Below are 21,324 nucleotides of genomic sequence, written 5' to 3'. Positions count from 1 at the left end.
TGACCAACGAAAGTTACGCCTACGCCCGCCTCACGGGAATTTGCATCGACCAACGCCACAACCCACCCACCACAGAGGAACGCCAATAATTACATAACACTTACACACACACACACTTACACTGCTCGCTGAGCCGTTCAACCAGTTACACATCGCCACTAAGATTAGCTCAAGGCCAGTACACGACAACCTAGCCAGAACTGAGTTACACATGATTGAATTCACACATACATACCATAAAACATTGACATACGTTATCAAGCAGAAACACCACAGACGTCAGGATACTTACACAGGACATAAAACAATGACATTTTTTTTTCAAGAACACAGACACAAGATTTTATGTTTTTGTAAACTGTGCTGTCCCATTTTTATATTTGATTTTTATGATTGATGTTAGGGATAGAAAAGAGTAGTAAGATAGATAGTTGTTGATGTATTAGATTAGTAGCAGACGCTGAAAAATATAATTTGTCAGCTACAGAAAGGGAGGGAGATATGTGATGACGCAATGTTGCGTCGAAGCCAGGTAGATAGCAGAAACAGGCTATAGAGTTGGTCAGAGAGAGAAAGACAATGAAAATACGACTGACCGGTCACGTGCGACGGTCAGCTGACCACTGAGGCGTGGGGCAGTAGACTGTTAGGCCGGCAGATCATGATTAGCTAGCGAAGGTAGAAGGTGGTAGGTTGTAGAATGGAACAGAACAGAGGTAGTATGTAGATTGTAGAGAACAGTTTATAAGTGTTAGGATTGGTCATGGGAGTGTGTAGTTAGTGGTATAATGAACAGTCAGATAGAAGTAGTACAGTGTAGATCAGTTAGGTAGAAATTTGAATATATATATCATTTTAATAAAGAACAGTTTTGTATTAAACTTGGAGACTTGTGTTGGATCCTGTTGTCATCATCACATTCATAATAATCCCCCCTCATCACACTTATGTTCGGTGTCTTCTGTATATAGCCTACATTAAAAAAAATCCTTTGAAAAAAAAATACCCGGATGGAATCGATTTTCTTGATGGTTATATAGTGTGAAAAAAAAGAAAGAATGAAAGACGAGTTTTTAGTTGTTATGTGTACTTTTATTTAAAGCAGATAATAATTAAATCTCTCTTAAGCAAAGCTCAAAGCATTACTGTTTTGTTGAAAAAGCGTTAAAAATTATATAATCATTAAAATTTGAAAAGTATACAAAGCCTTCTGAGTTTAGAAGTAAAGTTCTCTACAGTATTTAAAGTATTATTGCACTATGTAGAAACACATAATTAATGATGCATTTTTTAATTGACATACAAATCTTTACAATCTAGGTTTTTCATTTGTAGTACATTTTGTTCACAATGGCGAAGACATCATGGTTTAAGTCTAAATCTATAAAGTGGCTTTCAAAATAAATTTGAGATTTTTTTTATCCGAAGCATAGTTTATAATCTTTGATATTGAAGTAGGTCTAGATACCATATTATATTGCTGTGAATGGTACGGATTCTATAAAAAAACATTAATAATGTCAAGGGAAAAAACAAAAAGTACTCATGCGCCGTTCACATGTTGCGTTTGACCATGCTATTGTTACAGTTAGAGGTATCTTAATCCCGCGTTATCGTCAGGGTCAGACTTCGAGTTTACAACCCTTGGGTTAAGATTAGATTTCACAATTAACACGCACGAGCATAAACATAATCAGCCGTCAGTCTCCGTGTTACCTCACAACGCGAGCTAATCAAGAAATTATGCGCATTTCGCCAGACCTGCACTCTTACCCATCGTTCCCTTTATCCCCCTGTCATTCAACATTTCACAAAGGCTAGATATCTCCTGATGGAGCTAATTGATTCAATTATCAAGACCGACAGAACTGCAAGTTTTTTTTTCGCCCATCGCACGAACTTCTGTCTGTTTTTGTAGAGGACACGAGTTTCTTTTGTTTTGCGAGTTAAGTAAACATCAGAGGTGGGTGGACTCGGACGTTCCACTGACTTGAATCTGGATTAGAACTCAATACTTTAGCAGTCTAGCAACAAAGGATCAAGTCAAGTTGTGCCGCTTGGCCAAGCTGTCCCATGATCAACTACTAGGAGTCAACTTGGAGTTTCCATTTCCAAAATTATCAAAAGAAGATGGTGCTGAATGGGGCACGTATCAAGAATGAATCCAGATACCACAAGAATGGCGCTTAACTGGAGTCCCCAAGGAAAAAGAACACCTGAAAGACCAAGGGAGACGTGGAGAAACACGGCAGAAAAACAACTGACAAAGGCAGGACTACCTTAGCGGACTGCCAAGAAAATTGCTAGAGACCCCAAAAGTAGAAAGAGCTTTCTGCAGAGGCTCCAAGTGTCTTGGGCAGAAAAGGGAAAAGATGATGAGTATTGAGTATGGTGTGAGACTAATATTGTCAACATACTATCACTTGTAGTCTATACATTCAGTAAGAAAGTGATTGTTAAATTAATTGATAATGCAAAAAACTCAACTGGAAAATAACTATAGCTTTATTTTTTTCATAAAATCCCCCCACCCCATCAAAATCTTAATCTGAAAATTGTTTTTATACTATTCCTTAACATCCCCACCCAAAGCAAAATTAATACTCCGAATATTAAAAATGTTTACAATATATACATTTCAAAAAGTGATCATGTCATTAGCTTAACATTATTTCTTTTGAAACAAAAAGAGATTGGCTTCTGTTAATAAACATTAAGCCCAAAAAATTAAAAAAAAACCCATGAGGAAAAGGCAAATTTTTTCTCCCAACAGTAACAATGAATCATGCTATACATACTCATACTATTAAGTATCCACATATATATAGACTTAATCAGATATTAATTAAATAAAAGCATACAGATCAATACTTTGCAAAATGTGTGGAAGCGCACAATCAATTAACTAGTTGGTGGGTGAAATTTTTGATCAAATAAAAGAATATCAGAAGTACGAAATTCAATACTTTTGATAGTATTATATACATACATCTAAAAATAAAATTAAAAATAGCCAAAAATGGTTGTGAGTGTTAAAAAGTAAATAGCTATGCCACTTCCTAAATGAACAATGGCAACATTTAAACAATGTTTCTGTGACAGTAAGATGCTAAAGATAGCCTAATTCTTCATGTATATAATAAACATAGCAAAATTTTAAAACAACTTTAAACATTGTAAAATTATAAGTAGATGTTTTAAAATGCTAAAGAATTTGAATGCAAAACTTTTTAAGAAACCATTTAAAATCTGCTCTATGATTTTAAAAATTACTATGAAAACAAATGTAACATGTATTAAAAATGGCAGTGAGGTTTAAAATCTGGTACATAAAATCTGGAATGATCTAAACACTTAGATTTTTCAGGCATAGAGTTTGAAATAAATGTAACCACTAATAGAGGCAAGAATAATCAATAAAGAAATTATGAAAATCATGTAAACTTTCGCTTGAATTAAAAACAAAAATATATAAATGCATATTAAATGCATGATACAGCATATAATAAGACAAAAAAAAACATCTTTATGTTATAGAACAGTCTCAAACATCTATTAAAAAAATAGTGATAAGAAATTCAAATCAAATTTTAAAGATAGTAAAAAATATTTTTTCAGAGTCGCTGCCTGAGAGAAACTTTTGGCGGGGCTGTAGTGGCGGTTGCCTTGTCGACTTTTTTTTGACCACGAGTTGTCTGTTTTCTGACAGGTCAGCTTGACTCTGCAATGGTAGGCTGTTTAACCTTTTTAGTGTTCTGTGGCTTTTCTTGTGAAATTAATATGGTTTTTTACTAAATAATTAAATTAAGAAAAAAAATGGTAATAATTATCAATAAAACAAATTCAAAAAAGAAAAACACCACAAAAATTAGCTCCTTAATCCAGAATGATTTTAAAATACATTTTATACAATACTGTTTTGGATTTTTAATTTAACTATCACTAAATGTAAAATATCTGAAACCAATGACATACATCAAACTTAAACCTATCTACTGGACTAAAAAATACTTACTTGTCTGTTTACTCTGAGCTACTACAGCCTCAGCACTTTGTCCCTTAGATTTTTGTCTCATAGGCTTTGAAATGGCAGAGATTTCAGGTACTGGAACTTCCACTGTTTCTGAAGGATTCTTGCGCTTACCACTAGCAGATGCCTGTTCAACAACTGGTACTTCACTAGCATTTTTTGCACAGCTGTTTCTAGATTTCTCCTGGGGTTCCTCAAGAGGTGGAGTGTTTTTTGGCGCCTCAGTTACTGAAGAAACTGTTTAGAAAAGAGAGATATGAAATTTCTGCCAATGGAATGAATCAAAATGAGATAATTCTTGAATCAAGATTTTAAAAAAAGGACCAACATACCTGCAGCTTGTCTGCCTCTTCCTTTTTTTGCTGCTGTCTCCTGGGTAATGGTAGGTACATCAACAACCTCAGCTGCCTTTTCAATTTGTGAATTTCTTGTCGGTGGGGGCTCAGCAGTAGGTAATTCTTGAATGTTTGCTGCCAGCTCTGTAATGTAAATGATACAAATTAAATAGAATTTAAAACAGTTATCTTTCCCTATATAAAATATTGTAGTGAATTTGTAGAAATTAGTCAATTGTGCTTAGTATGGCAAGAAGAAAAATGCATATCTTAATAAATAGTTGTTATTATAGCATGAAAATTGGATGAACTGTTAGGCCAAGCTTGATCTTTAATTAGAATATCTTAGTGTTAGTTAGGAGCAAGCCGATATTATAGAAATCTACTTTAATTAGGTGTATTTGATTACATTTTTACAATATTTGTATGTTTGAAGTATTATTGTAAAAGAACAACTGATTGATGTTAATTGTAATTTGTATCATTGTAAAGGGAATTGTCTGTGGTTTCAGAGGATAAGCTTATTAGAATTTTAGGAGATCGAGTTAAGTTTTTATATAGGGATTTGGGGTCGGTTAGCACAAAAGCGGGGGAAATTTTCACAGGTAAGCGCTAGAATTCGTGCCGAGAGCAAGGTGTCATCCGAGACGCTCGCGGGTGGGGTATATAAACCGGTGGGTTAGCCTTAGAGGGGATGGAGAAACGACTGCCCTAGCCAGTAATTTATGCAGCACACGTATTGGCGCTATAGTCTTGTTAGATGCGCGCTACACAGACAATTCCCGCTCAAGAAAGATATAGTCAAATAAAGATTTGCAGAAGACGACTTATGCTTCATCATGCTTGATCGTCTGTGACTGAGTGAGAAATAGAAGAGAAGAAAAACGTTACATTTGATAGAAGCAAGAATATTACAATAGAACAGTACAGTTGCAAGCAGTAAAAACATTACAATATTTTAACAAGACTAGTGTGAACTAGGATAACAATAGTAGTAGTAAATACCTGCACTCTGTTTTCCTCTACCCTTTCTGGTTGCTTGAATGCTCACTGTCTCAGTAACAGGCACCTCTTTATTGCTCTGACTTCCTGATTTGGGAAGGGGTTCATTAGCTACATTGTCAATGGAAGCAGACATGGTCGTTAATTTATTTGTGCTAACTGCTACACCAATAGCAACTGTTTATTATTTGAAATACATGATTTGGGTATATAGATGTCTATTATCTATATATCAACAAATTTTATACTGTGGCAGAAATCTTTAACGTTTTTTTGAGCAGTCTATTATTTTAATGAAAAGAAAAACACAACTTTTAAACCTTTTAAAAACTATTTAAGTAAAACAAAAAAAAAGTAACAGGTCAAACATTTTCTTGCAGCTGTAGTGCAGCCACTATACTTCTCTTCCCCCCCTCCCCTCCCCACCCCCCCACCACCACAAACCCAAGTGTAACAGCTTGTGTCAAATTTTATTAATTCAACAACTATCTGGATGATAAATGGATGCATTACATTAACTTTTTAAATTATAAAATCCAAGTTTCCCACCCATTAAAAAAAAATCAAATTGTGCTGGTGACAATTTTACAAAAGGCAAACCATAGGCAAACCATAAAGATAAAATTATAGGCAAAAATCTAACACAAGATAACAGCTGTGCTTGAACTATCTTAAAGTTAGATCTAAAGCGGGACTTTTGAACAATGTAGACCTAAAAATGGGAGCAATAGCCCTGCTAAATGTAACAGGTCCTAAAAAAAGGCGAGAAATAAAATGCAATAAAAAAGTTTTTATTGGTAAGATTAAATGGTAACCTACCTTTATTTTGTATGCCTCTAGCTTTTCTAACTTCAGGTTCCTGGCCATCAGAACCAGATTTTTTCTTCAGGGTGTCACTGACAACCATTTCTTTAACTGGAGAAACAGCAGCTCTTCTACCCCTTGGCTTTACAGGGGAAATCGCTTCAATGACCTTTGACCCCCTCTTAGTAGACCGTGATTGTACTTCAGCAGTTACAGGAATCGGTGCCTCTACAGTTGCTTCAGCATTTTTTCTCCTTCCTCTACTGGGGGCTGCAGCAGCAACAGGTTTTTCTGCTACCTGTGATTCAGAAACCACAGGTGCTGGTACTTGCTCTGGCACTACAGCATTTTTCCGTTTTCCTCTTGTAGAAGCAGTAGCAGGAACTTGTACTGATTCAGTAACTACAGGAACTTCCTCAGACACCACAGGAGCTTTTCGCCTGCCCCTAGAGGGAGGAGCTGATGCAACTGTTTTTTCTTCAGGTTTAGTTATTTCAGGAACTTCCTTGGTCACCGCAAGAGTTTTTCGCCTGCCCCTAGAGGGAGGAGCAGCTGCAGCTGTTTTTTCTTCAGATTCAGTTATTTCAGGAACTTCCTCGGTCACCGCAGGAGTTTTTCGCCTGCCCCTAGAGGGAGGAGCAGCTACAACTTGTTTTTCTTCTACTGTTGCTGTTTTAGAAACCATGGGCACTGGTACTGCCTCTGTTACCACAGGAGTTTTTCGCCTGCCCTGTGAGGGAGCCGCTACTGTTTTTTCTTCAGATTCAGTAATAACATGAACTTCCTCAGCGACCACAGGAGCTTTTCGCCTTCCCCTAGAGGGAGGTGCAACCTCTGTGACAAGAACAGGTACTGGTATGTCTTCAACAATTGTTTCTGCAGTTTTGCGGTTTCTAGATTTAGATGGTACCACACTAGGAACTGTTTTATCCACCTCAGACACTACTGAAATTTAAAAAAAACAAAATTAATGCTGAATTATTCAACTAAATGTTTTAAAACTTAAAAGACTAAGTATTAACATTTTTGATAAACATACCTTTAGGCAGTCTAGCTCTGCCTCTTTTAGTTACTGAATTCTCCAGAGCAACAGGAACATTGAAGCCAACTTTTTTATTAACTTTAGCACCTGTAGTCTGTGTCTCCTTGATGGGAGTGATGGCATCAGCACCCTTACTGACTGGTGACATAGTTCTATTCCGCTTCCCACTAGGTGTTCTTCCAGCAGGCTGTGCAGGCTGTTCTGCACCTTTAGCTTCTGTCACATCTGTGATGATAGCAGTCTCAACAGTTGCTGATGAATTTTGATCATTTTCTTTTTCTGTAAAAAGCATTCAATTTCATATTATTAGTGCAAAAGTGTGTGTGTGTGTGTGTGGGTAGGGGGGGGGGGAAGAAATGAATTAAAAATAAATGATTTAATATGTAGAATATAGCATAAAATATGTATACAACCGTTAGGTATGTTCTAAAGAACTCACCAGGTGCTAACACTGGGGAGCTAGAGACTAAAGGCACATTTTCTGCCACCTTGGGTGTAGCATGTTTTCTACTATCTCTCCTGGCTACAGGTAATGCTTGAGCTTTGATTGGTGTTTTGTTCTTTCTTATGCTTGAACTGTCTTCAGATTGCTCTGTAGTGACAGTTTCAGCCGATTCTTGCTCTACTGCTGAAGCTGTATGTAGCAGATTTGAAAGATAAATTATGACCATTTAAAAAATGAAATGATATACACTATTCTAGTCCTAATTTTCAAGATAGGGGTCGTCCATAAATGACGTCACACGCCTAGGGAGGGGGGGGGGGAGGGGTTCAGACTTTTGTGACGAAGTGTGACGAGGGGGAGGGGGGAGGGTAGAGACAGTGTGACGTCACGTTGTCTTGATTCCACGAATTGATTAACATGCATTTTTTTAGTTTTTAGAAAAATAAACATACTAAATACTAAATAATTTTTTTACATTGGTTGCGATACTTCTAAGTTGTCAAAAGATTGTGAAATATATATTTGTTCTAATTAAATTGCCCTATAATTTGACGATGTGTGTTGTGTAGTAGACTGCCGTATATGCAAATTTGTCAATACTGCTATATGAATAAAGGTCGGAAGCATATCAACTAGTGAGGGTAAGGCATGGGTATCAGTGTAATGCTTGCTATTCTTTGAAGTTTACAGAGTAGGGCAGTCATAATAAAACTTTAAACCCCGTCTGTCTGGCATAAGAGCAATGTCATACCAGTTAAGATCACATACAAGAGAGAATTATTTTTAGATATTGTGAACCAAAACATCCAGTCTACCTCAAATACAATTAGTATGTATTGAATCACATAATTTATTTTAACCACATGACAGATAAAATATAATCATGTCATGTTTGCCTGTCGTCCCTACTGGGACATAGGCCGCTGACAAGAGCTTTCCAGACGTCTCTGTCCAGGGCTAGTCTCTCCAACTGTCCCCAGGTGTATCCAATCTTCTTGGTGTCTTCTTCCAGGTCACGTCTCCAGGTCTTTCTTGGTCTGCCTCTCTTCCTCCTGCCTTGTGGATTCCAGGTGAGGGCCTGTCTTGTTATGCTGGATACAGGCTTCCTGAGTGTGTGGCCAATCCATTTCCATTTTCTCTGGAGGATCTCTACTTCCACTGGCAGTTGATTTGTCCGTTGCCATAGAACATCATTTCTGATGGTTTTAGGCCAGCGAATTCGCAGGATCTTTCTGAGACATGCGTTTATAAATGATTGTATTTTCTTCTTATTTATAGCAGTTATTCTCCATGTCTCAGCTCCATAGAGTAAAACAGGTTTTACTAGTGTGTTGAAGATCCGGATTTTTATTCTAAGGGTTAAATCTCCCGAACCCCAAACATTTTTTAGTTGGTTGAAGACTGCTCTTGCCTTACCCGTCCTTATTTTTATGTCTGCTTCTGTCCCACCCTGCTTATCAACAATACTTCCAAGGTAGGTGAATCTATCCACTTCTTCTAGGGCTTCTTCTGCCAGTGTTATAGGGTTGTTGTTTGATGCATTGACTTTGAGAACTTTACTTTTCCCTCTGTGGATGTTCAGACCCAGGCTTGTAGAAAAATTTGCAACCCTGTTGGTTTTATCCTGCATTTGCTGTTGTGTGTGAGAAAGGAGGGCCAGGTCGTCAGCAAAGTCCAGGTCATCCAGCTGGCTCCACAATGTCCACTGTATACCGTTTCGCGTTTTCTCTGTTGACATCTTCATAACCCAGTCTATGGCCAGTAGGAACAGGAATGGTGAAAGTAGGCAACCCTGCCTTACTCCGGTCCGTACTGGGAAGGCCTCTGTAGTCTGTTGGCCATGCACTACTCTACATTTGAGACCTTCATATGAAGACATAATAATGTTGACTATTTTCTGTGGCACCCCGTAGTGTCTCAACAATTTCCACATTGACTGCCTATCCAGGCTATCAAAGGCCTTCTCATAGTCTATGAAATTAATATAGAGAGATGAGTTCCACTCTTGGGTCTGTTCAATGATGATGCGCAGGGTAGCAATTTGGTCTATGCATGACCTTTCCTTCCTAAAGCCCGCCTGTTGATCTCGAAGCTGGGGATCTATGGCTTCCTTCATTCTGTTTAATAATATTCTGTTGAAGACTTTGCCTGGGATGGACAAAAGTGTTATCCCTCTATAGTTAGAGCATGCACTAAGATCGCCTTTCTTTGGAAGCTTTATGAGTAGTCCCTCCTTCCACTCCTCTGGTATTTGTTCATCTTCCCAGATTTTCTTGAAGAGTGTGTATAGTAGTGTGGTGCTAGTTTCTATATCTGCTGTCAGTGCTTCTGCCGGTATACCATCTATTCCTGGAGCCTTCCAATTTTTCAGCTGCTTTATAGCTCTATGTATCTCTTCTTTTGAAGGTGGGTTGCAGTCTATAGGGAGGTCACTTTCAGCTGGTGGTATGTCTTGCGTGCACTCTGGTGTTGGTCTATTCAGTAGTTCTTCAAAATGTTCTACCCATCTCTTCATCTGTCCTTCCGCATCAGGTATTGTCTTTCCATCTTTGGTTTTCACCAATAAATTAATCACTATACTATTGCTAAGTGTTGTAACATTCAAATAAAACATGCATGCTTTTATCACACAACTCCACTGATAAAAAGAAACAAAACAATAAACCCACTACCAATAAGTTTCTACATGCAAGTAAGACAAAATATTGTAGTGACTCAATTAAACAATGAGCTGTGACTGACCTCATAATATACAAATTATATAGAAATAAAATGCATCTGAAAACAAAAAATGTAATCAGTTTTGACTCAAGCTCTCTAAGATCAATATCATCCACTAAAATTTTTTTTTTAGCCCTAGTTAATTCCAAGTATTTTTTCTATCAATTTCCATTAAAGAAAATGTATAGTTGTAGGGGTCTACTTGTAAATTTTGTATGCCATGTTTAACATTTTCTAAGGTCACTAAATACTCTCAAAAACTCCCTGATACTACAACACGGTTGTATACCACAGTATGTGGGTTAAGATCTTAAACATTAATGTCAACCAGATAAAATAAGAGAAAGCAAACCCACTAGCACTAGTGTGTCTACAATTTTCATGCCTACGGATGTTGCTTTTATTAAAGTGTTAGCAAATAGTACTAAACCTACCTTTGACAGAACCCTGCTACTAGCATTAGGCATGCCTGGCACAGCAAAGGTAGTCTCCAAACAGCCAATTTTTATCCTGCTGGATGGGGTTCTCTTTATCCCTGGAGCCTTCTTTAATAAAGTAGATTGTTGAGAATCCAAAAGTACAATTCTCCTATCAACTATTGCTTTATTTTTTATTTTCCTTTTTCTATCTGCTGAATTAAAAAAAATAGTGGGGTTAGATTTATCACTGGAGCCTTGTTTAGCAAAACTGCATTTTCAATTACAGTTTGCCTATCAATGATTACTTTTTTTTTCTCTTCCTTTCTTTACCTGCTGAATTAAAAAAATAATTAGGGGCCCAAGTAAATAAGTATAGCTTATAGAGTCTTTGCATATGACCAGTGGCAGCATGGGTACTGTTGAATTAAAAAATTATGAATTACTAAAAAGCAGAATTTAAAACAACAAAATAGCGGCGAATGTTACGCCGCGGGTTGGCTCGTATTGATATATTTAGCCAGACTTCATTCTCAAGGGGGGGGGGGGGGGGGGTGCACTTGAAAATTTGGGGGATGCCTGGAGGAAACTGCATATAACGACACGTGTAGTTTAGTATGTGAACATCCACCAGCATGGTGTGCAGGTCTGCATTCAAAATGGCAATCTGTGCTGTGGAAGGTTGTGGTACTTGAAGTGTAGAATTCATCCAGCTTGGTGTTTTCTAACGTCTTCAAGAAGAGAATTATATATACAGATAGAAAATAATCATAATAACAATAAACATACCTGGAGCAGAAGTAATAGGTTCCAGAATAAGAGTTTTTTGATCATCGACTAACGGCGTATCTGTCACATCTGAGATATCAACATCAAAGTTAAAGAAATGTGGGCAGCACTAAGTATTATGTCAAGGAAATTTTTTAACACATTTTCTGTTACAAGACATTTCATCCATATCACAAGCATGTTCTTAATGATTATGGTGACAGCGAGGATTAGTAGTAACACATTTATTATCTTGAAAATTATATTCGGAATCATTCCACTCTTTCTCTGACTACGATTCCATGTCATAGAAAGCTGGGTCAGTGTCTAGTCCAATCCCACTATCTGTATGCTCATGAGGAAGCCTGTCAGCATTCTCAGCTACCTTATCAAAACTGGCATCTAATTTTCTTGAGGTACTTATAGTTTGCGGCAAGGGCTGTTGGCACATTGGGCTCAAAAGATTTTACCCTGAGACGAAGAAGCTAGCGATAAATGTATTTTTTTTAGAAGATTGAGAAGGAGTCATAAATGTTTCAATTTCTGAGGTAAATGGTGATAGAATATTGTCACAATGACTTTTTATAGGTGTGGAATGGTCAAAACAACTAGGAGAGGTCAACAAGGTGGCTAGATCTGTTATATCACAGGTATTTTCAACATCATTCTTAATCCCACTGTCTATACGAGAATTTCTATCACAGATGGTTACAATGTTTTCATGATGACATATAGTTGAATTACTGCAAACACACTGAAGCTGAGATGACATTTTACAGACTAGACAACTGAGATATATGTGATTTTATTGTCAGGGCTCTGTCCAGTAATTCACAACAAAAATCATCACTCAGTGGATGTTTGATAAATCATGTATCTTGCTAGAGGATTATTTATAAAATTTTGAGAACTTAACAGAGGACACACAAAATTTGTAATTGTTTGTAATTATTAAGTATCACGGTAAACTACAGCCTAGCAAAACACCTAAATTTGCCAACAGAAATAATTGATTAAAATAGCCTATTTAAATCTTTACAGGTAGAAAATGTACATAAAGTACACTTGCTGAAAAGTTACATGTATATAAAAATGGGTAATCCCTTAGTTTAGCGTCGGAAATTATCGGGTAATGTTTGTTGAGTTTCGGTAATTAGAGTTACGGTAAACCATGGTTTATTTGACCATTGAAATATAAATAAATTGAAAGTCGATTGTAGTAAATTAATGTTTTAATTTTTTAAGTTTAATCGACAAAAGGAAACAAGAATAAATATAATAGTAGATTTAAATTAGTAGATCTAAAAATAAAAACATATATAAATATAAATAATGTATCAAATGTAATAATTTAATGTTTTTGGCTTGCAGCGGATTTGCGACCATTAATTAATTAAATCTAGATCTAGCTAGATATCTAGCTGCTAGGCCAAGTAAAAAAATCTAGATTACGAAAATAGTAAAAATGATTACAAAATGTAAAAATGATTACAAAAATAGATCTATCCAAATTTTAAACATTCTGTTTAAAAATAAAAGAAGACGCCAAATAAAGTATGGTTTACGGTACTTCCGGTGAATTCCGGAAGTGTGTGACAGACTTTGTTATTGTTTTACTGTTTTTTACTGCTATACGATTCCGGAATAATAACCGACGCTAAACTAAGGGATTACCTAAAAATGATCCTTAACAGTTTGTAGCAGCGAGTTAAAGATTAAAAAGAAAACTAACCAATGCCATTATCACCCATGATTGTTTCCTTGGGTCGACTCTGATTTACAGAAAACTGTGCGCTAACGTGTATGTCCCTGAAGTAGAGTTAAGTTTCAATTTGTTTCAGTACAGTAAAATAAAAATAAAATATAAATAAGTATGGTCAAATTTCTAACCACAACCTAGAAAGTTGGGTTTTCACTTACTTGAAATCAGTAAGATTTTGGTAATCCCTTAGTTTAGCGTCGGTTATTATTCCGGAATCGTATAGCAGTAAAAAAACAGTAAAAGAATGCCAAAGTCTGTCACACACTTCCGGAATTCACCGGAAGTACTGTAAACCATACTTTATTTGGTGTCATCTTTTATTTTTATACAGAATGTTTAAAATTTAGATAGATTTATTTTTGTAATCATTTTTACTATTTTCGTAATCATTTTTACTATTTTCGTAATCTAGATTTTTTTACTTGGCCTAGCAGCTAGATATCTAGCTAGATCTAGATCTAATTAATTAATGGTAGCAAATCCGCTACAAGCAAAAAACATTAAATTATTAGCCTACATTTGACTTCATTATTTATATTTATATTAATATAGATCTGTTTTTTTTATTTTTAGATCTATTAATTTAAATCTACTATTACATTTATTCTTGTTTCCTTTTGTCGATTAAACTTAAAAAATTAAAACATTAATTTACTACAATCGACTTTCAATTTATTTATATTTCAATGGTCAAATAAACCATGGTTTACCGTAACTCTAATTACCGAGACTCAACAAACATTACCCGATAATTTCCGACGCTAAACTAAGGGATTACCAAGATTTTTCTTAAAGTTATTAACAAAATCTTTGCAATCCGTTAACAAATACTTTACTTTCCTTGCGTAGATTTGAACAGCACCAAATGTCAAGTGGCCACTAGCCCCAATTGACAAATCTTTTTTCTGGAACTACGAATTATAGCATAAAATTAAATTTTTGTACAGAATATAGTGTTTTAAAAAAGTACAGGATGCTACTAGATCTAACATGATTAGCCATTCGATAAAACTATTATTTGCTTACCCGAATGAAAATGTCCTCAAGATTTTTTTTAATGTTAGTCTCTAAAACATCGGCCTTGGTCAGTTTTTTCTTCCAATGAGCAGCCAGCCATGTATTTTTCAGGGGATCATTTTTATCAAGCACAATGCATCTGTGTCATTTTGTATTAGACTTTTTGTGTACAAGTTGAAAGATCTGAAGGGAGAAAAGTCAACATTTATTTCACAGGTCATAATGAAAACACACTGGTATACAGGTAAAGTTGCAATCCACAAGCATGCAGGTATAGTGGCAATACTAACATACAGGTGTAGTGGCAACATTTAAAGCATACACTATATATATATATATATATATATATATATATATATATATATATATATATATATATATATATATATATATATATATATATATATATATGTTGGCTGGTACCAAATTGTTGATTCTTAAGAAGCATGTTGGCTGGTATTATATTGTTTATTTTTAAGTAAAATGGTAACTTGGGTGCTTATTATAGGGGTTTAGGTGACTAGGACTAGATCTAGTAACAGAAACCAGTTAGTAATAAAACAGGATGATATTTCGAGTCGTCCCTTTGAATCCCGGACAGATCGTCCCCCCGGCGTGGCCTCAGCCAACCGGCGGGCTCGTTGCATTGAGTTAAATATAAACTCAAAACAATAATATAAACAATCTCCTTTTAGGTCGGTCAGGCCACATACCAGGCACACACAGTGTTGTGTGTCGTGCCTTAACCAAAATAAACTATCTCCCTTCATTATCATTAGATATATTTAATTAGTTAATTAATCAATTAGCTAATTTATAAAATTATGTATGATGCTATAGCAGTAGGTAAGTTACGGTAAGTATAATTTTTTAACTATGTATTTGTACTATAAAGAAACACCTTCGTTGTTTGAATACCACCCCCTCCCCTTCTTGAACTCAAAGTTAAACTTTTAACCCCGTTCGTAGAGACATGCGGTATGTTGTAAGGCGGCGGGTGGGTAGGGTATATACTCGTTGAAGAAAAAATCCACCGTGGTGCGTGTTATTGGCCTTGGGCCTTCGGTGACGTTGTTGGCGTTTGCTGTGAGGGGGAGAGGGGTGTGTTATATCCGTTTTAAAAAATCGCAACATGGTATTGGCCTATGATGACGTCGGCGCAAGCGGGGAGGGGGAGGGGGGAGACACTTTTTTTTTTTTAAACCAAGAACTAGGCGTTTAAAGGCTGTAATGAAAATCAAGGACTGGTATAGCCATGATGTCGAATTTAACGAGTGATGCTTGCTGGGTCTATCATACGATTGCTTGGCGATGGGAATCTTGTCAAGCTCAGTTTATATTTACAGTGAACTATTGGGATGCTGTCGTACATAAAGTAACAGCTACCGAATGTAGCACTTAAAACATCGAGTGCATCCCGCTCATTATAAAAATTTGAAATACAAGTTATGGATTGCCCAAAAACTTGAAGGACTATCAGAATATATGCATTGTGTTATAACATTAATCATTACGATATAACTAAAATGTGTATTCAAATATTTTTAGGCTAACAGGATCTGCATTTAAATAAACAAGACCTATTAGGCTACTTTTGCATGGTAGCACAACTACATTTTTAGAATTCATAATCAGTAGCCTAGTCGTGCATTAAAGGACTGTACTCAATAACAATGAAAAAAATGAAATGCCGGCTTCAAACTTCAAGCTATGATTTCCCCGTATTCTTCTACTAGAAATATAGCTCCGTTGTTCTAATGACCTCACCCTCCTCCTCTCACCTAGTTCAATTTAAAGTTACACTTTCAACCCCGTTAGGATGCGTGAACTGGTGAACCGCGTGAACTACTGATGACCTAACTATTGAAAAAAAAACTATTCTGGTGTTAAATTGCCCTCCCCTACTCGCAGCACTTTGGGGCCATACACATCAGGAAGGTCTAGGTCGGTGTTGTATCTCGTGCAAATTTACTCACAACACGACTACACACTATGCTTGTATCCAGGACTAAAGCTGCGACACTCGCATAGAGTTGGATTTATTCGTTAGATCATTGTGCTTCAAATTCTGTTTCAATATTGGATTAGATGGATATAATGTTGGAATTCAGTTAGTTTGTTATATTATATTTATCTAAATGTCGTGTACCATCAGAAACTAAATTGGTTGACAAGACACATGTGTAGGCTAAAGAATGACCTCTAGATCGAGCCAAAGATGGCTGGTTAAGGTTGACAAACTGTGGTTTTCAAATTTCATGGTGATACTTTTCTAAAGGATTTTATTTAGTGCTTTCTTTGGGATTATTTTGTGTGATGTGATTATTCAGAAGTAATTTGTAAGTAGAAGCTTTTCACATCCAACCATTTTAACAGTTTGCGATTGATCTGCGGCTGGGCTGATTAATTTACATTTAGCCGCATTTAGCGAAACTACACACTACACGGCGCCCTCAGGCCGTTGTTTCAGCATGCCCTACTAGTCAATTATAGACAACTTTAGAATCAATACATAGAGCCAACACACCGATTTTTATTTAATAATCTTCAAGAGCCATTCCTCTAGGGTCGTTATTTTCACGAAATTGTCGTTTTCCATTTTGTTGTCAAGAAACTGGTATTTAGTTCACGAGAACGTATGAAAACCACTCATGCGTGACCGAAATCGTCGATTGGGTGCCTTCACGTGGTTTGACACGTGTTGACCTAGGCCATTGTTTACATCCAAAAATCACCCAAAACGGCCTTTTTTCGAAAAATTTGTTTGAAAAAATGGCTAAGTCCAGTTTTAAAAAGTGTCATTTTCGGGCCCATTTTAAAAAACGTAAAAAAATCCGAACTACACGTAGAAAAAAATGGCTTTTTCGGCCCTTTTTAGCTCCAAAAACGCGTCGCGTGACGTCATCGTGACGTCAGCCGCCAACCAAAACGCGGAGAAAGCGCGCGTTTGATTGGTTGGCGGCTGACACTATGAAATCCTCTAAGGACGATTCGAATGGTATACCATAAAACAGATAGTATTAGTTACCTCACAAGTTAAAGACAGTTACAAGTACTATGGACGTTTCGACCCAAGGTCTTCGTCAGCACACAACAGTGTGGTTACAGATTAGACAAATAAAGACAAACAGTAACACATTTTTTTGACTTAGCTCGACAGTGAAAACACGTAAAAAGGGGTTAATCTAAGATATTGGGGATGAGCAGGCCGGGGAAATCTAAAATTTAATTAAAATTAAATGTTATCGGCTCACTCTGGTCGTACGGGCTACGAGCTCTATGCAGGTGCATGAGTGACACGAGTTTCCAAAATCTTATCCCAAAATGAGGTACCCACGCTGACATTTCTATACGCTATTTTTAGTATCATGACGTCATTACTACGCTAGTTGCCAGACTGAAACAACTAGGCCTAGTTTTTTGTTTTTTACGGAATGAACTGTTAAGTCTAGTATTTTAATTATAATTCAATTGTATCATGTGCGGAAAAAGTAAAATTATGGACATTATTGTATTAGTAATTTTATTAGTATATTGATTTTTTTCTTCACTGTGGGCCGACGGTAGCTGCATAGAATTTAATTCGTGACTGGTGGTTAACCTCATCAACGCTGCGTGGCCTATTCGTTTTATATAATTAGTAATGCTCGTTCAGTGTCCTTTTTCAGAGCTAGGCCTAATTACGAGCCATTTTTAGACTTAATTAATTGGCCGTTAGCCTTTTTCATTGCTGCGTATTTTAAAAAATGCTCGTTCAGCGGCCTTTTTTTTTGCGCTAAATAATCTGTTTACGGGCATTTTAAGCGTTTATTTATTTTATTTTTTTTTTAAGCTAGACGTAGATCTAGTTAAAAAAATAATTTTTATACAGCTGGCTATCTAGCATGCCTGATAATGATATGTGAACTTTAAAAAAAAATGACCAGAAGTAGTGAAGTAGGTCTGTTTTTCAATTTGCTTGAAGAAGGGGGGAGGGGAGGGGGGAAAGAGAGAACTGAAGACACCGACGACCATCTCGTGTACGCGTGTTCATTGCATGACGTGTACTATACTATAGGCCTGCTGAACTCACGGTCAACCCGCGACCGTATTGGGATTTTTCATCCACAGGATAGTAAACATAAGTAAGCAATCACATACGTCATGTTTTCAAGATGAAAAAAAAATGTAATGTAAAAAAAAAAATTCATAAAAAACGTTTTAATAACAAGCTTGTATGTACTAATGCACTAAAAAGTAGAAAATAAATTATAGACTACTATTTAAATAGCTATAAAGAAAAGCGTGGGTCACTTTAGTACTTTAGTACCTATTTTATATCTTTACTAATATTTGAGAAGAGACCCACGCTTTTCTTTATAGATTCTAGTTATTTAAATAGATCTAGTCTAGTAGTCTATAATTTATTTTCTACTTTTTAGTGCATTAGTACATAAAAGCTTGTAATTAAAAGGTTTTTTTATGAATTTTTTTTTCAGTACTTTACATGTTTTATTTACAATAGTGTTACATGATGAATAAAAAACCATTGCGCGTCTATTGAACGTGATGGCGCAGCTATGGAACGTGATGACGCGTGTGGTGTGGTTGGATAGACATGCCTACTAATTCGGTCCAAATTTTAATTAATTCATAAAAAAATAATTTTTAAAGCGACTTTCTAAGTCCGTAATAGAAGCACATTTAGAGAAAAAAATCCAAGTTGAATATCCAAGTGGACTTGATATAAGGTAAAATATCCAGTGAAAATATACGATACGTCCTGTCACAGACTTAGTTGATCAACTGGTTGACTCTTCTACGTGGGTCAGCGTGGTAGGCAGAGGCGGGGCTTACAACGACACGCCCATTGGACTATCATCTCCCCTTTCGTCTGACAAGCTGGCAAAGCCAGCGATGCTCACAACCCCCTCTACATGTTCATAACCAGAGTTTCTTTCAGGCATCTCTTCGGAGGGGCGAAGCCCCCCCGAAAATTTTTTACCGCCCCCCCGAACGAAATGAAATTTATATAATTTATATAGAAAATATATACTTTTAACAGTGTCCGCCCCCCCGGAGAAAGTTTACCGCCCCCCCGAAGATTTCAAGTGCCCCCCCCGGAGAAAAAAGTCTGGAAGAAACACTGTTCATAACCTGATCACACTCTCTATCACATACAATACAACTGATACAATAACATTCTAACATTCAGCTCCATGGCATCGGCCTTTAACAGGACAACTAATTTAATCGCTTTATCATAGAGATTGTTTGGGTACAATGGCATAGTTGTAAGTAGTACACTAATGCAAAAAACAAAACAAAAATGGGACAAATCAAGCTAATACAATGAAGATGGAGAAACTTACAATGGCAAGTAAGACACAACGAAGGAGAGAGAAAAAAATACAAAAAGAAACAGCGCCCACCCAGTTGGCTTGGGGTCGGCCGAGAACAACGGTCAAGTTTCCAACAACGATGGGACTGGATGGGACCCAGTGGCGGAACTAGAAAAAAGGGCCATCCCGCAAAATTTTTGTTTAGCCCCCCCCCCCCCCCCCCCAGTGGCGTGCAGACCTATGTAGATGCCCGGGGCAAACTCAAGCGGAAGATGCCCCCCATAAATACATACATATATATATATATATATATATATATATATATATATATATATATATATATATATATATATATATATATATATATATATATATATATATATATATATATATATATATATATATATATATATATGTATATATATATGTATATATATATATATATATATATATATATATATATATATGTATATATATATATATATATATATATATATATATATATATATGTATATATATATATATATATTATATATATGTATATATATATATATATATATATATATATATATATATATATATGTATATATATATATATGTATATATATATATATGTATATATATATATATATATATATATATATGTATATATATATATATATATATATATATATATATATATGTATATATATATGTATATATATATATATATATGTATATGTATATATATATGTATATATATATATATATATATATATGTATATATATATATATATATATATATATGTATATATATATATATATATATATATATATATATATATATATATATATATATATATATATATATATATATATATATATATATATATATATATAATATATACTTTATTTAAAAAATTGTACTTATCTTAATTGAGATGAAAACGTTGACTACAGCCAGCTAAATCCAAATGGAGTAAATGGTTGGAACTTGGGGGGGGGGGGGGGTTGGAAAGGGGGAGACAATTGCGGACGTGTCGTGGTGGGGAGGGGGGGGGCTGTGATGCACTACAAAAGAGTCTCATCCGGTATTGTATTACCACCCGGGACCGCAGGGACAAAAACGCTGTCCGTGTCTACAATTAGGGCGTCAGACACGCCTTTATTAATGGGATGTTTCTCTCTTGGCCTGTTTAGGAATTCCTATAGTGTAACCAATACAGGTGAGAGTGTGCATTGAACTAGAGATGTTTCAGATTTTTTCTCTAAACCACTTGGTCAAAACGTCAACTCTTTAAAGAGATGGGTGATGCTAGATACTCTCAAAGTATCTGAACCTTGAATATAACAGAAGTGTACATTGTTTGGCTAAAGCTGCCAGCCCTAAAAAAACAACACTTCTACACAGTGGCGTAGCGAGGTCGGGTGTCACCCGGTGCGGCACTTAATGGTGTCACCCCCCCCCCCCCGGAGGCGTCGCGACCCTTCCCGGGGACAAACTTTCAAGTTTTCGATTTGCACACCCCCCCCCCCCCTCAAACTTTCGATTTGCACCCCCCCCCCTCAAGTTTTCGATTTGCAACCCCCCCCCCCCTCAAACTTTCGATTTGCACCCCCCCCTCAAGTATATATATATATATATATATATATTGCTATTTTTTTGCCTTGGTGTCACCCCC

General features: G+C 36.0%; 1 protein-coding gene and 1 long non-coding RNA gene across 2 annotated transcripts; both read right to left on the bottom strand.

Annotated features, from left to right (window-relative positions):
- Positions 1–2,077: 2,077 nt before the first annotated feature.
- LOC131928732 (nucleolar protein dao-5) lies at positions 2,078–13,361 on the bottom strand. The gene is made up of 11 exons (XM_059284827.1): positions 13,296–13,361; positions 11,585–11,653; positions 10,814–11,010; positions 10,631–10,649; positions 7,653–7,847; positions 7,211–7,492; positions 6,187–7,116; positions 5,371–5,478; positions 4,363–4,509; positions 4,016–4,267; positions 2,078–2,136 (listed from the first exon to the last, which is right to left on the bottom strand). The coding sequence occupies exons 1-11, from the start codon at positions 13,312–13,314 to the stop codon at positions 2,078–2,080; spliced, it is 2,277 nt and encodes a 758-aa protein (XP_059140810.1). The 5' UTR covers positions 13,315–13,361.
- Positions 13,362–14,104: 743 nt separating this feature from the next.
- Positions 14,105–17,690, bottom strand: LOC131928720 (uncharacterized). Its single transcript, XR_009383822.1, has 3 exons — positions 17,597–17,690; positions 14,352–14,525; positions 14,105–14,236 (listed from the first exon to the last, which is right to left on the bottom strand). It is a non-coding gene; the product is annotated as an uncharacterized LOC131928720 (long non-coding RNA).
- Positions 17,691–21,324: the final 3,634 nt, after the last annotated feature.

This window comes from Physella acuta, unplaced genomic scaffold (genome assembly GCF_028476545.2).
Source record: "Physella acuta isolate Inbredline_101_S28 unplaced genomic scaffold, ASM2847654v3 ptg001535l, whole genome shotgun sequence".
NCBI lineage: Eukaryota > Metazoa > Mollusca > Gastropoda > Physidae > Physella > Physella acuta.
The sequence above is the reverse complement of the archived record's forward strand: the minus strand, read 5'-3'. Positions and strand labels throughout refer to the sequence as shown.